At 43.7% G+C, this 16,508-nt stretch overlaps 1 protein-coding gene across 3 annotated transcripts; it reads left to right on the forward strand.

The window, feature by feature from the left end:
- Window positions 1-3,788: 3,788 nt before the first annotated feature.
- On the forward strand, window positions 3,789-13,358 carry LOC116986704 (cytochrome b561 domain-containing protein 1). Of its 3 annotated transcripts, none has more exons than XM_033042280.1 (3): window positions 3,789-3,971; window positions 5,819-5,856; window positions 11,690-13,358. In XM_033042280.1, exons 1-3 carry the CDS (start codon window positions 3,824-3,826, stop codon window positions 12,191-12,193), a joined length of 690 nt encoding a protein of 229 aa, XP_032898171.1. In that variant the 5' UTR covers window positions 3,789-3,823; the 3' UTR covers window positions 12,194-13,358. The 3 variants fall into 3 exon arrangements, with proteins under 3 accessions (XP_032898171.1, XP_032898172.1, XP_032898173.1); XM_033042281.1 differs by having other exon boundaries at window positions 3,938-3,988; XM_033042282.1 differs by having other exon boundaries at window positions 3,956-3,975.
- The last annotated feature ends 3,150 nt before the right edge of the window (window positions 13,359-16,508 follow it).

The raw sequence follows: 16,508 nt of genomic DNA on the forward strand, positions 1-16,508 counted from the left end.
TATCCCGTTAACAGAAACAGAGAAATATGCACAGCAGGTTAGGCAGCATTTGAATAGTTGCAGATTTGGGCTTCATAACATTTCCAATGAAAGGTCATCGACCTGAAATGTTAACTCTATCTCTCTACAGATGCTTTCTGATCTGCTGAATGTTTCCTGCACTCTGTTTTATTTCAGATTTCTAGCACCTGCAGTTTTGCTTTTTGAAGGCCTACATTTCAATGACTCATACCTATATTGTATGTTGAGAAAGGGTGCTTTGATGATGTCAAGAAATTATCAATTGAGCTCAACAATGGTCATATCCCTGAAACTGTTACAGATCAATACTAAAATTTGTTGAACTTGACTAGGGAAGCCTTTTAAAATGTCTGTGTTGCTGGTTTAGGATAGTGATTACTAGCAAGACATGGGAAACCTTGATGTTTAATTCGCTACTTTCTGTCAGGTAATGCATCAGGAAACCACCTGAAACAAAGGAGCAAAGGACTGAAACAAAAGAAATAAAATATTTAAATGATTAAAATGGGAACTAAAGGTTTAGTATGTTGCCATGACTGTGGCAATTTAAAAACAAAACCTTTTCATACGATTTTCCACTGTCTGCTTTTTTCATATGATGCACTTTTTAATTCACGTGATACACTCTTCAGAACGGGTGGACTCAAAGCTCACTTTTTCAAGTAGGCTGAATTGTTTTTAAAGAGCACTCTTGTGGTTAGAATTATTGAGCGATTTGGTGTTGCAGCCACAGTGAATAGAAATAGGTTCAACAATGTTTTTGCTGATCAAGATTTGCTTAGAGATTACCCACCCTATTCCCACCCTGCCTTTTGCCATCCCTGACTCTAATTGTCTCTGTCTCTGCTGCTTCTGTTCCCCAGATGAGCCTTTCCACTCTAGGACATCTAAGACGTCCTATTTCTTTAGTAATTGTTGTTTCTCCCCTGCCGTTATGGATTGCGCCCTCAACCAGGTCTCCGCTGTATCCAACAGTTCTGCACTCTTTTCCTCCGCCCCACCGACAGAATGAGAAGAGAATTCCACTGGTGCTTGACTTTCACACCACCAACCTCCACATCACTTTCCGACACTTCCGCCACCTTCAATTAGCTCCCACCACCAGTCACAGCCTCCTGCCTCAGTTCCCCTTTCTGTAGAAACAGCTTTCTCCATAACTCCTTGGCTCACTCATTCCTTCCCAACTAAACCCCCCCCCCCCCCCGCCCCCAACCTGGTACTTGCTCCTGCAACAGTAGAAGAAGTAACCTGTGTCCCTACATCTCTCACTTCCATCCAGGGACCTCAACAGCCTTTCCAAGTGAGGCTGAGTTTTGTGTGTACCTCTTCCAACCTCGTCCAATGCATTTGATGCTCCAAATGTGGCCTCCTTTAAATCGGAAAGATTAGGCAACCATTTCGCCGAACACTTGGGCCCTGCCCACCAAGACCTTCTGGAGCTCCCAGTGGCTACCCATTTTAACTCCTACTCCCATACCGACCTTTCTGGCCGTGGGCTCCTCAGTTGCCAGTGTGAGGCAACATGCAAATTGGAAGAACAGGGTATTTCACTTGCGACCCAATGGTATGAACCCAATAGTATCAAATAGTAGGTACACAAAATTGCTGGGGAAACTCAGCGGGTGCAGTAGCATCTATGGAGCGAAGGAAATAGGCGACGTTTCGGGCCGAAACCCTTCTTCGAGGCAGTATCAAATAGTATCCTCCCCTCTCTTTCCCTTCCCCTTCCAACACGGTATACACACATTTCTCCCACAATCTCCCACCACTCTCGTCACCCTGCTCCTTTCCTGTCCTCTGTATGCTCATCTCCCTTTCCAGAGTCTAATATTTACCTTTCCATCCCCTTACCTCACCGTTGACCCCTTCCACCCTTATCCCCCTCTTTGGCTTTCATTTTATTCCTTTCCCACTTTGACTTCTTTCCTTATCTGCCACCCATTTGTCTCCTTTTCACCTATAAACGACTCCACCCATCTACCAAACAACCTCTATCCACTTTGCCAACGCCCCACCTCTCTCTTCCATTTTTCTCCCCATTCCACTCAGTCTGAAGATGGGTCCCGACCCGAAAACTCGTCTGTCCACTTCCTCCACAGTTCCACCTGCACTTTTGTTTTTGCTTGGAGACACGCCCAGCCCTCGGGAGAGTTTTGACTTCTTGTTGGGGACAGTATGGATGACCAATCGCAACGAGTGAGCCGAGATAATGAATATTTAGTAGGTTGTTCAAACACAGATGGCATCATCACTAAGCTCAATTTTCTGCTCGGTGTAGCAGTAAGGGTGACAATAATCAGGTGCCTAAATATAGGCTGATCGTATCATAGGTGTGCACGGGGTTCCTATAGTAACGCAGCACATTGTCCAGGCTCCAATCCACTCCTAACCCATCCCTCAGTTGTTGGGAGTCAACCAACCTGCTGAGTTCACATTCCATACATCATTGGCTTGAGGCCAGTTGACGTTGCCTCCTATACTTGTGTTGGGGAGTTCGTTTTGAGTGATTGCAGTATGACCAATATTTATGGATTTTTTTATAGTGTGTTTTGGTTTATAAACAAATGTATAATTTATATTACCCAAACAGATGTTTTGAATAAAGTTTTTTTTTTGTTTATCTGTTTGGTGAGCTATTTGGATATTTTTTTTTAATAAAAGTTTTATTCAAATTTTTGATGTGTACTTTAATATTAACACTGATAAAAAGATAAAATTGAGAATGGCGATGGATAGAATATTTGCACACATGTCAGAGCTCTGAGCAGGACAGGCACAAAAGCTGGAGCAACTCAGTGGATCAGAAGGAATTGCAGATGCTTGTTTACATTGAGATACATACAAAATGTATAACTCAGTGGGTCACGCATCTCATCTGGAAGACCTGGCGAGGTGGCATTTTGGGTGGGAATCCTTCAATCCTGACTCAGAATTTTGCCTATCCATGTCTTCCATTGATGCTGCTTGACCCGCTTAATAGTATATCATTAGGATGGGAAGATGTAATTGGGGGTTGGATCACGGAGGTGAAGGAAATGTCGGAGGATGGTATATTGTTTGTTGGGGGAAAGGTGAGGGCCAGGGGAACTTTTTTTACAGTGTGTTTTGGTTGCTTATGGAAGGTGGGGGGGGGGGGGGGGGGGGGGGGGGGGGTGAGAGTAGATCTGCAGGACCCAGAGGAGTTGCTCGTGAGGAACTCATCTATGACAGTAGGGGAGTATCTCATAGACAGGATATCTCAGATGTATGGAAAACGTCATCTTGGAGGAATTGAGAGTAGGGGATAGCATCTTTGCAAGAGGCAGGATGAGAAAATGTGTAGTCCAGATAATTCTGGGAGTCTAGTTTGTAGGAGATATCAGTCAATAGTCTCTCCTGTGATGGAGACAGAGAGATCGAGAAAGGGGGGAGAGGTGTCAGAGATAGTCCATGTAAATTTGAAGAGGAAGGGTGGAAGTTGGTGGTGAATAAAGTCCATCAGATCTGCACTGGTGCAGAATGTAGTCCCGATGCAGTCGTCAATGTAGCGGAGAAAGAGTTGGGGGATAGGGCTAGTGTACGTCTGGAACGGAAACGTTGCCTATTTCCTTCGCTCCATAGATGCTGCAGCACCCGCTGAGTTTCTCCAGCATTTTTGTCTACCCCAGCTTTTAACGTCTCTGCTCCTCGCCATTTGTGGTGTTGGCCATCAATCAGTGAATAGCCCGCCTTGTTCCGGGTTGGTGGGGATTGCGGAAATAGCGTGTCCGGAGCCGGGGCCAGTGTGTGTTGCAGCCTGCAGCGAGCGGGACTGTGAGAGCCCATGAACCAGGCGGGAGCGGGCAAGGGGGCGGCCAGGCGGTGCTGCGGTAGGCTCGACCTGTACCTGCGGAAGGCGGCCGGAGCAGCGGCGCACCTGAGCGCCCTGGCCATCAGCGTCTACGTGGGAGTGCTCAGCCGCCTGGGAACCAGTGAGTGAGTGGCTGCAGTAAGTGGGGCCAAGTCAGGCGGGCAGGGACAGTACAGCCAGCCATAAGTCTGAAGAAGGGTCTCGACTCAAAACGTCACTCCAGAGATGCTGCCGGTCCCTCTGAGTTACTCCTACATTTGGTGTCTATCTTCAGTTTAAACCAGCATCTGCAGTTTCAGGTGGGAATGGGTGGTGTCAAAAGGGATTATTATTGTACAGTGAAAAGCTATGTTTTGCATGCTACGCAGTCAAATCAGATAATCCAGTCAAGCCCAACACAAGAATAGTAGGTAAATGGAAAAAAATATACGGGGTGCAGAAAATAGCATATGTAGTATTGGTGCGAGTTCATTCAAGTGCTCTCCCTCGTGGTAACATAGAAACATAGAAAATAGGTGTCATTCAATATGATCATGGCTGATCATCCATCTCAGTATCCCATCCCTGCCTTCTCTCCATACCCCCTGATACCTTTAGCCCCAAAGGCCACATCTAACTCCCTCTTAAATATAGCCAGTGAACTGGCCTCAACTACCTTCTGTGGCAGATAATTCCAGAGATTCACCACCACTCTCTGTGTGAAAAATGTTTTTCTCATCTCGGTCCTAAAAGATTTCCCCCTTACCCTTAAACTGTGATCCCTTGTTCTGGACTTCCCCAACATCGGGAACAATCTTCCTGCATCTAGCCTGTCCAACCCCTTAAGAATTTTGTAAGTTTCAATGCTGGAGTAACTCAGCGGGACAGGCATGGTCAGTCATGACTCAATGTTTAAAGCAAACTAGCCACCTATATCTATTACAAACCCACAGACTCCAACAGCAGACGTGGCAATTACCTCCTCTCGCCAAGTGAGTTTGATGGAAGACTGATCTAAATCAGCCTGCTAAATGCTACCTTCACCACCCTGTCTACCTGTGTTGCCAGTTTTGGAGAACTGTGTACCTGTACCCTTCGGTGTCTATTGTACGGCACTCTCCAGGAGCCAACCATTTACAGTGCATGTCCTGCCCTGTTGTAACTCTCCAAAACTGGCAACACAGGTAGACAGGGTGGTGAAGGTAGCATTTAGCAGGCTGATTTAGATCAGTCTTCCACCAAACTAACTTGGTGAGAGGAGATATTGCCACGTCTGCTGTTGGAGTCTGTGGGTTTGTAATAGATATCGGTGGCTAGTTTGCATTAAACATTGAGTCATGCAGCACAGGAACAGGTGCTTTGCCTCAAGATGGACACATAAAGCTGGAGTAACTCAGCGGGTCAGACAGCATCACTGGAGAAAAGGAATAGGCAACGTTTTGGGTCGAGACCCTTCTTCAGACTGAGAATGTAGACGTTGATGTAGAGAGATATACTGTAGAACAAATGAATGAAAGATATGCAAAAAAGAAATTATGATAAAGGAAACAGGAGGTAGACAAAAATGCTGGAGAAACTCAGCGGGTGAGGCAGCATCTATGGAGTGAAGGAATAGGTGACGTTTCGGGTCTCGAAAGGATAGGTTTAAAGGGAAACGCGGGACAAGTGTAGATGGGGCATGTTGATCAGTGTGGGCAAGTTGGGCCAAAGGGCCCGTTTCCATGCTGTATGACACTATGATTCTATAAGCTAGTTACATGTGAGTGGTCATGGCTACATCTGTGATCTGTAATATAAAAAGATTACCTGTCAGCCTGGGCTGTATTTGGTGCTAGGGTTCAGAAGTGAAAGGTCTGCATCTTTTCTCACTGGCTATGGCAATACCAATTGCCTCTATAATACAGGGTGCTCGAAGCAATGCCTTTTAAGGTGCATCATCAAAGATATTTCCTCAAAATGTTGATCCGCTGAAAATCTGTTCTTTTCCAGGTCGTTTCTCCTGGCACCCAGCCTGCATGTCTGTGGCAGTAAGTGCACATTCTTGACATAAACAAATGATTTGACTTAAGTAGTTCCTTCTGATTCAAGATGATCATATGTATTTTCTGAAATTCCCACTTCTATTGACAGAACTCTGACTTTGTTAGTTTGTAATTTTAAACTTTTGAACATCTATTGATGTTTTGTAAAGTTGTTCCTAATAGTACAACATTAAATCTTGTAAGTCGATAGAACTTTTTATTTTAACTTTGTATGCCTTTCCCTTTCCCTTTTCAAGTTGTCTATACCAACATTTATCTGATGCTCTATAAAAATGTTGAGTTTTGGTCCTAAGATTTGTATGCATTTGTGTAAACTTAATTCTTCGAAGCTTGGATTTATAGGCATAATCTGCATAACTCCTGCTCACAAAGCAAATCTGCTGCCCCTGGTAGGTGTCTAATGAACCTCACCGCACTTTATAGCAACGATATTATTTTCTATGTATAGATTCCAAATATATGCAATGGCACACTTGCGATCTTGCTTCCAGCTCACCTTACCTCTCAGCAATGAGGGATGGGTTGCTTCTTAACTGAAGGGGAACCGATATCCTGGCAGACAGGGTTGCTGGGGCTACACGGGTGGGTTTAAACTAGATTAGCAGGGGGGTGGGATCCCAAGCAGGACCAACGCAAGTGAGAGGCTGGATGTTGGTATGGAGGGTGATATAGATATGAATTGTTGGGGTCCAAGCACCAATCCCTCTGACACCCAACTAGCCTCAGTCTGCAAACCTGCCACAGATCTATTTATCTGTGACAGAATCCTGGGGATTGCTGAAGAAGGGTGTCGACCCGAAACGTCACCCATTCCTTCTCTCCAGAGATGCTGCCTGACCCGCTGAATTACTCCAGCATTTTGTGCCTACCTTCGGTTTAAACCAGCATCTGCACTTCCTTCCTACACACTTGCTATTTGAATGTTTGTTCTTCTCAAATGTATGCATCTGAAGTTGATGCACGCACATCTTAGGACTCCAGCACATTGACAGATGCGGCATAGTAAGCATTTTATCGGGATGCATCACATCATGGTTTGGGAACGGCTCCATCCAAGACTACAAGATATAGCAGAAAATTGTGGACGCAGCCCAGAACATCACACAAACCAACCTCCCTTTCATTGACTCCATTTATACCTCACGCTGCCTTGGCAAGGCCAGCAACATAATCAAGGACGAGTCGCACCCTGGCCACTCCCTCTTCTCCCCTCTCCCTTCGACAAAAGGTATAGAAGTGTGAAAACGCACACCAGATTCAGGGACAGTTTCTTACCAGCTGTTATCAGGCAACTGAACCATTCTACCACAACTAGAGAGCAGTGCTGAACTTATTGAATCCATGCCATTTCTGAGACTATTCCCAATTCACCGCCTATGTCTCTGCAATTTGCTATAATATAGCAGGATTTTATATAAAAATTAAAAATGAATTATTGAATTCAAAATCAAGTTTTTTAATGAAATAATGCCAACTGCAAAGCTATGAAGCATGTGTTGGCTATGTTAGATTGAAAGGATACATTAACATTTTCGACAGAAAATGTGCAATGGCCATCATTTAAAGAATGAATACATACCTTGCAGCAAACATGCAAATATAGACATAAAGTGCTGCCGTCCTAGTAACTCCGTGAGTCAGGCAGCATCTCTGGAGGATAAGGGTAGGTGACGTTTTGGGCCTGAATCCTTCAGGCTGATTATAGTGATGTGTAGTTAGGGAAGTGATAGGCGGGCACACGGAACTGCAGATACTGGTTTACAAATAAAAGACACAAAATGCTGGAGTAACTTAGCAGGTCAAGCAGTATTTCTGGAGAATATGAAAAGGTAGTATTTCTGGTGGGGACCTTCTTCCGACTGATTATACTGGGGAGGAGAGGTGGGGGCAGGACAAAGTCTGACAAGTGATAGCTGGATACAGGTGAGGGACAAAGACCAGAAATGAAAGGACAAAAAGTGTGAAATAAGCATATTAAGGTTAGAAGATGCACGGAATGTGAAGCCAGAGGAAGGGGATGGCGGGAAGGAGAAAGGGAGAGGCAAGGGGGTAGGGTAGGGTTACCTAAAGTTGGAGAATTCAATGTTCATAGCATTGGGTCTTTAGACTTTAGAGATCCAGTGTGGAAACAAGCCCTTTAGCCCAGTCCGGTGAGTCTGCACCGACCAGCAATCACCTGTACCCACGAGCAGCATCCTACACACTAGGCACAATTCACAATTTTATCCAAGCCAATTAACCTAAAATCCCATATGGTCACAGGGGAACATACAATCTCCGTACAGGCAGCACCCACAGTCAGGATTGAACCCAAGGCTCTGGCATAATGCCCCGTCCTACTTAGGAAACCTGAACGGAAACCTCTGTAGACTTTGCGCCCCACCCAAGCTGTCCGTGAGGTTCCCGGAGGGTTTTGTCAGTCTCCCTACCTGCTTCCACTACCTGCAACTTCCAGCAACCACCTGCAACCTCCGGGAACCTCGGTGGGACGCAAAGTCTCCAGAGGCTGTCCTGAGCATTAATACTTTTTTTTTGCATTTTTGTGCTTTGTGATCCTCAGCTGCCACAGTTTGAGGGAAACTTGGATTTATTTGTGCACATTTACAACACGCATCTCAGCAGTTTCCACTTCAAATGTAAACATAACACATGATTGCATCTATACAATGATGTTTTATGCTTATACTTGAAGTGGACTGCATTTGCTTGGGAAGATCAGCGCACTTTGAGAGGATTTACTTTGTTAACTTTTTTACTCATATATGTTATTGATTGTATGTGCAACACGATAATAAAACAAAAAACAAGTGGTGTTAAGCACAAAGTGATATCAGTAGTTGCTACACTAGGTATTGTGTATGTCGCCTATTAATTGCCAAAGAAAATCACGATTGAGTCAATTAACTCAAGTTTGGATGGGAATAGAACTACAGATAATTTTCTGTAGGAAGGAACTGCAGATGCTGGTTTAAACTAAAGATAGACACAAAAAGCTGGAGGTACTCAGCGTGTCAGACAGCATCTTTAGTCTACAAAGATGCTGCCTGACCCGCTGAGTTACTCCAGCTTTTTGTGTCCTACCTACAGTTAATTTTTTGTGTGTGCACACTGATTGTGTGAATTATTTTTTGGCAAGATTGTCACAGGCAATATTAATGGAGATTTGCTGGTTTTGTTGTTCTTGGACAGTGTTGATCTGCCTGTTAAAAACAAAATCAGAATACAGCGTGCTAGCATTGGGATAGAGTGGAAAATAAAATGAACCTGGCTCCCACCGAAGCACAATAGAACGAAGTTGAAATGGAATAAAGTGCCATTTGATGATGATACTTTATTGTCCCTTACTCTGACACAGTGAAAATCTTTGTTTTTTTATACAATACAATAAAATCGTACCATAGATAAATGCAATCAACGAGAATTACAGAAGTGCCATGATTGTAATGTACAAATACACGTACAAATGAATTGTAGCATTCAGTTGTATGGTTTATCAAATGTCTTTTTGAAATGGAAAAGTGAATTGGTGAAAAGGTGTGGTTTTTAACTGTAAAACGGGTGAAATGTCACAGCTGGTGGAGCTGCTGCTTCACAGCACCAGAGATCCTGTCTCAAACTGACCACAGGTGCCGATGGTGTGGAGTTTGCACGGTTTCCCTCTGACAGGTGCGTTTCCTCCCACATCCCAAAGACATGCATTTTTGTAGGTTAATTGGTCTCAATAAATTGCCCCTAGTTTATATGGAGTAGATGAGAAAGTGTTGTTTAAGAAGTAACTGCAGATGCTGGAGAAATCGAAGGTAGACAAATACGCTGGAGAAACTCAGCGGGTGAGGCAGCATCTATGGAGCGAAGGAATAGGTGATGTTTTGGGTCGAGACCCTTCTTCAGCAATCCCCAGGAGTAACTCAGCAGGTCAGGCGGCATCTCTGGCGAAAATGGATAGAAGGCATTTCGGGTTGGGACCCTTCATCAGACTGATTGTAGGGTGCAGGGTGGGGGGGTGATAGAAACTGGAGGCAATAAAAGACTGGGACAAATCGGGGCTAGGAACGGATGATCTCAGGCATGACTGTTCCCAAATAGACCAATTTAAATATAATACTTTATTACATTTAATTTAATCAATTTAATTTAATTTAAATCAATTTAAATTTAATTTAATATTGGCCTATTGAGGAAGCACCCTGCGTGAGGTCATCTGTGGCCGACATCCAGTGCCCTGTCCTCCATGGATGGTCCAGACCACTTTAAAGTTCAAATGCGTGTTCTTATTAATGTCTGTATGTGCTGAGTTCTGCCTTGTGAGAAGTACAGCGGCCACTTTGCTTACAGCACAGTCTCATGGACAGATATAATCATGTTCAAATAATGAGTTGATAAGAAATGCATACTGCCCAGGACACTGGTGCAAACTCCTCTAGTCTGTATTAATGCCATGGGACCACAGGGACGGCACGGTGGCGCAGCGGTAGAGTTGCTGCTTTACAGCGAATGCAGCGCCGGGGACCCGGGTTCGATCCCGACCACGGGTGCTGTCTGTACGGAGTTAGTACGTTCTCCCCATGACAGCGTGGGTTTTCTCCAAGATCTTCGGTTTCCTCCCACACTCCAAAGACGCACAGGTTTGTCGGTCAATTGGCTTGGTGTAAGTAAATTGTCCCTAGTGAGTGTAGGATAGTGTTAATGTGCAGGGATCTCTAAACTAAAAACTAAAATCATTCACATGCTCAGGCGGTAGACCGGGTGACCTCGAATAAAATACTGCCACTGCAGGATATGGTAATGTAGGAAAAGAAGCAGCAAGCTTGATGTACAAGCTCCTAATGCCAACATGATCATTTGCCTTGTGCTACTGATAGATGGATAATTCTTTGTCGCATATCCAGCTGGCCAACTCTGTTGTTTGAAATCAAGCTGTAATCATCAGTATCACCAGTGACAACCTTTATTTGATCTATTCACTGAATCTAATTATGCAGGATAATGTGAAATCCTCTTCACTGAAGTACCATACATCTGAACAGTGATCCAGTAGCTGTGAACCATCCATGAAGGACAGGCCGGGGGATGTCGGCAATTTAATTTAAATAATGTTTTAAATTTAATTTAAGAAAATATTTAATTTAAATTGGCCTATTAGGGAATCACCCTGCTAGAGGTCACCTGTTCCCAGCCCCAGATTTGTCGTAGGCTTTTTTTTGCCTCCAGTTTCCACCCACCCAACAGTCAGTCTGAAGATGTGTCCCAACTCCAAATGTCATCTATCCATTTTTGCCAGAGATGCTGCCTGACCTGCTGAGTTACTCCAGCATTGTGTGTCTATATATTTTATTCCACGTGAGCTGATGTTAGAATCAACTCTTCAGTGTGGGTCTTACTGAGCTGAATCTCTATTTAACCCTTTAAAGGTGGAAATTTATTCAGGAAACATACAATGCAATAACCTCTTTGAAAATCTGTAACTACGGGCAGGACTGGCAGAGAGGGGTGTTTAGGGTGAATATTGCAATAGCTGAGGATTTGGCTGAAGACACCAATGCAGAATGGATGGAGATTGGAAATATGGGAGAGGTGAGAATTAGGAGACCTGACTAGGGGAAACAAGGAACTGCAGATACTGATTTGCAGATGACACAAAGTTTGCAATTGCAAACGACGCAACGTGCTGGAGTAACTCAGCAGGTCCAGCAGCATCTCTGAACAACACGGATAGATGACATTTTGGGTCGGGACCCTACTTCAGTCAAAGAATATTTGGTATTGACTGACCACAATGAGTTGCATTAATGAGATCTGTATTTGATTTACTTTTCAGGTCTGCTTTTGTATGACTGAAGCCATTCTGACTTTCTCGAAGGACAGCTCCCCATTTTTCTGTTGCACGGTGCCAGCTAAGGTGCGACTACACTGGGTCATGCAAGTCCTTGCCACGATCTTTGGCTCGATTGGCCTCGTTTCCATTGTTTCCAGCAAGAACATCTCGGAGTCTCCGCACCTCACCTCCTGGCACAGTGTCCTGGGTATCGGCACTGCCATTGCTGTGGGCGGTCAGTTGCTTTGCGGCCTCTGCCTTCTGTTTCCAAAGTTGATCAATACCTACTCCGTGGCTAGGCTGCGGCTTTACCATGCCACATGCGGTCTACTGGCTTACCTGATGGCAATGGCCACAGTCATGCTGGGATTATGCTCTGACTGGTTCACATCCCAGGTTAACACAGTTGTGTGGTACTTGTGTATAATCACTCTGCTGATTCCAGCTCTTGTTATCATGAACCAAGTCAATAGTGGTTACCTGTCCAAGAAGAAAATAGAAGTTTAATATTGGATCAACTTCAATGTGCACATTTCTCAACTACCCAGGAAGTATAAGCTTGAAAGTCAAATTAAATTGCAGTGATTGATTGAGCTGGGCAAATGGAATATCTTTGAACTAAACCAGCTGTAAGAAACCTTTTAGTGTTCCTATTTCCTTCTCCCCCACTCTATCCACTTTATTTTGTGCTGACAAAGTAATGTTTTCCTTTGACACATTGCGTGTTGTTTGTTGCCTGTGGGCTCTCCTTGGGATGTGAAGTATATGCTGTAATAGGAATTAAAGTTCTTAATGGATGCATATTGTTATCAAATAACAAGATGTTAATGTGTACTTCTGGAATGTGTAAATGAACACAGCAAGAGACATGAGACATCATGTCAATGGAGACATCATGTAAATCAGGGCAATGAGATGCCAGTTATTTTTACAGATGAAGCCTTATAAGATTTGAAGATTTACAAGGTTTTTCCCTAACTAGTCTGAAGAAGGGTCTCGACCCGAAACGTCACCCATTCCTTCTCTCCAGAGATGCTGTCTGTTACTCTAGCATTTTGTGTCTATCTTCGGCTTAAACCAGCATCTGCCGTTCCTTCTTACCCAACTCCGCAGACTTGGCCTCCAGCCCTATAGTGTTGAGCACAGGGCAGAGAGAAAATCATTTGCCAAATAACATCCCAGCTGGTCATGGAATCAGTTGACTGCCTGTGGAATCATTTTAAAATAATTGAAAATGCGTTCCTTCCAAATGGTATTTATTTTTTATATTTGTGCATCAATTTAACAGCGACGATGGAAATACTTCTGTATAATTCCATTCAATATCGGGCACAATGTTGCATTATGTAAACAATGTATCTAAAATAATTCACGTTTTTAATTGTTATCAAGGTCTAATTGTCCGATGTTGTATTTTATGAGTATTATGTGACACAAATTGTTCATCTTTTCCCTCTTGTGATGTATTTAAATGCAGCGGCCATAATGTTTGTTCTGGTTTTTGAATCCTTGGCTAATAAGGCATATATTATCTTTCTGCGTGACATTCTGGGATTTCTGTACATAATCGTGCCAAAAAATTTGTTGGTCAGTTTGAATTGTATTTAATTTTCAAAGTTATTGGAATCTTTAAATCTTTTTTAAATAAAACCGAGCACGGCCATCAAACTTATTCAATTAGTTTAGTTTAGAGACACAGCGCAGAAACAGGCCCTTCAGCCCATCGAGTCTGCACCGACCAGTGATCCCCACACAGTAACACTCTTCTATACACACTAGGGACAATTTTACATTTCTACCAAGACAATTAACCTACAAATCTGTATGTCTTTGGAATGTTGGAGGAAACTGAAGATCTCGGAGAAAACCCACGCAGTCTTGGAGAGAATGCACAAACTCTATATGGAGAGAACCCGTGGTCGAGATTGAACCCGTTCTCTGGCGCTGTACGGCAGTAGCTCTACCACGACGCCCACGTGCCTTTTATTTCAGTAGAATCAAATCTAAGAACATCTAACTGCCCATCATATTTTTGAGAGCTGATTGACAGCTACACTAGGTCCACCTCCCCGCGTTTGGTCCATATCTCTCCAAACATGGCCTTTCCATGTACTCATCAGTCTGAAGATGGCTCGACCCAAAGCATCACCCACTCCTTCTCTCCAGAGATGCCGCCTGTCCTGCTGAGTTATTCCAGCATTTGTGTCTATCTACAGTTTAAACCAACATCTGCAATTCCTTCCCACACTATCCATGTACCTGTCTTAACTGTTTCTTAAACGTTGGGATAGAGCCAGCCTGAACTACCTCCTCTGGCAGCTTGTTCCATACACCCACCACCCTTTGGGTGAGAAAGTTCCCCCTCAGATTCTTATTAAATCTTTTCCCCTTCACCTTAAAGCTATGTCCTGTAGTCCTCGATTCACCTCGATTCACAAGAGACTGTGTATCTGCCCGATCTATTCCTCTCATGATTTTATACACGTCCATAATAACATCCCTCCTACACTCCAAGGAAAGAGTCCCAGCCTACTAAACCTCTCCCTATAGCTCACACCCTCTGGTCCTGTCAACATCCTTGTAAATCTTCTCTGTACCTTTTCCGGCTTGCCAACATCTTTCCTATAACATGGTGCCCTGAACTGAACACAATATTCTAAATGCGGCCTCAACATCTTATACAACAGCAATACTGTAGTTCAAAATAATGTTGTTTCGTGAACTCTGGGTGAAAACAGTGATGGACTCAGATCACTTTCTAAAGAAGGTCCATCTGTCTCCTCAGATTCTGGTGAACTTCTACCGCTGCACCGTCGAGAGCATCCTTACCAACTGTATCATAGTATGGTATAGCAACTGCTCTGTCTCCGAGGGAGAGGGTGGTGAAAATTGCCCAACGCATCACCGGTTCCTCACTCCCCTCCATTGAGTCTGTCCAAAGCAAGCGATGTCTGCGAAGGGCGCTCAGCATCGTCAAGGACTGCTCTCACCCCAACCACAGACTGTTTACCCTCCTACCATCCGGGAGTCCCTACAGGTCTCTCCGTTGCCGGACCAGCAGGTCCAGGAACAACTTCTTCCCTGCGGCTGCCACATTACTCAACACTGTACCTCGGTGATTGCCAATCACCCCCCCCCCCGGACGCTCCTTCCACCAGGAAAAAAAAAAATTGCACCACTACGACTGTATGCACGTAAACATATTTATTTATTGCTCATATTCTATGTCGCTCTTCTAGGGAGATGCTATCTGCATTTTGTTGTCTCTGTACTGTACACTGCACAATGACAATAAAGTTTGAATCTGAATCTGAATCTTCTGCCATTATCTTCACACAGTTCGGCCCCAAGTAGAAGGGCTGCAGGGTTGAAAATCCGGATGTGAGTCTCCTCCGTAGAACTATTTGTGTTTCTACGAGGTAAACTGAGCAACTTGAGTATGTTTGTTACTCCGAGCCCATAGTAAAGTCACTTTCCATCTTATTCCTACATCGATTAATGCACTTTAAGACAAAAGGTCCTGAAAAATGAAACGTTGGTATTGGATGCACCAGGACTTATTTTTTCTGCCATTCGCCACTTTATTTCTGTTTCCAATATCAGCAGACTGGTGCAAATGTGAACACAGTGATGAATTGCAGTGATATCATTTGTGAACCAATATCAAATTGTGGGCTGTTACAATATTCAATGTTTTACTGCATGGTCATCCATCATTTAAGAAAGCTCCTGTTACTTGAAAACATGCAAAAAGTCATAAAAGAAAAGCCTGTGTACATTATTCATGAAATGCAGCAGTCATAGAAACATAGAAAAATAGGTGCAGAGGTAGGCCATTCGGCCCTTAGAGCCAGCACTACCATTCAACACGATCATGGCTGATCATCTAAAATCAGTATCCCGTTCCTGCTTTTCCCCCATATCCCTTGATTCCTTTAGCCCTAAGAGCTAATTGAAAACTCTTGAAAATATACACTCTTATCAGTTGGGTTGCAGCAAGATAGCTATGAGATTTGGACTTTGTTTTGTCTGTTTGGTTCTTGTTGGATAGGAATAGAGGAAATCGCCCATTGCTCCTCAAATAATGCCTCAGGATTAGACAATAGACAATAGGTGCAGGAGTAGGTCATCCGGCGCTTCAAGCCAGCACCGCCATTCAATGTGATCATGGCTGATCATCCATAATCAGTACCCCTTTCCTGCCTTCTCCCCATATCCCCTGACTCCGCTATCTAACACTCTAAGAATATCCGCCATCAATTACTCTAAGAATGTGTCAGGTTGGATTTTGTTCTTGGTGCTTTGTTCAATTTAATTAAAAATTAAGAATTGGGAAATGCTTCCCTTGTCTAAATGATACCCCCTCTACTCTCCCCCAGCCGCACCCCCCGCAATACTGTCACCACGTTTCCAAATAGTGGATCTCATTGCTTTGTCAAGGGTCATTAGGCTTTGAGCTATATCGCTCGATTTGGCAAGGGACTCACACACATATGAAAAGGAGAATGATTTGAAATACTAATCCGAATCTCAAAATCCTTCCCTGCTGGGATTCCTGCTAAATTAAAAAAATATTTCTTCCAATAATGAGTCAATCACGGCATGATTCATTCCAATTTAAACTTCCTTTGAGATTCCAATTTTTTTTCAAATGAAAATTTTCAGTTTCATTATCCCATCCAGCTGTTAGTACCTGTCCGAGAAACTGTTATACTGCACAAGCTAGTGAGCTAACAGTTTAATCCATGGTCTGTGATGAACTAGTCAAGCTTATTCTCGACCAGAATGGCAATATGAATCCACAAATATCAGATCAGAACTT

Source organism: Amblyraja radiata, chromosome 24 (genome assembly GCF_010909765.2).
Source record: "Amblyraja radiata isolate CabotCenter1 chromosome 24, sAmbRad1.1.pri, whole genome shotgun sequence".
NCBI classification, from domain to species: Eukaryota; Metazoa; Chordata; class Chondrichthyes; order Rajiformes; family Rajidae; genus Amblyraja; species Amblyraja radiata.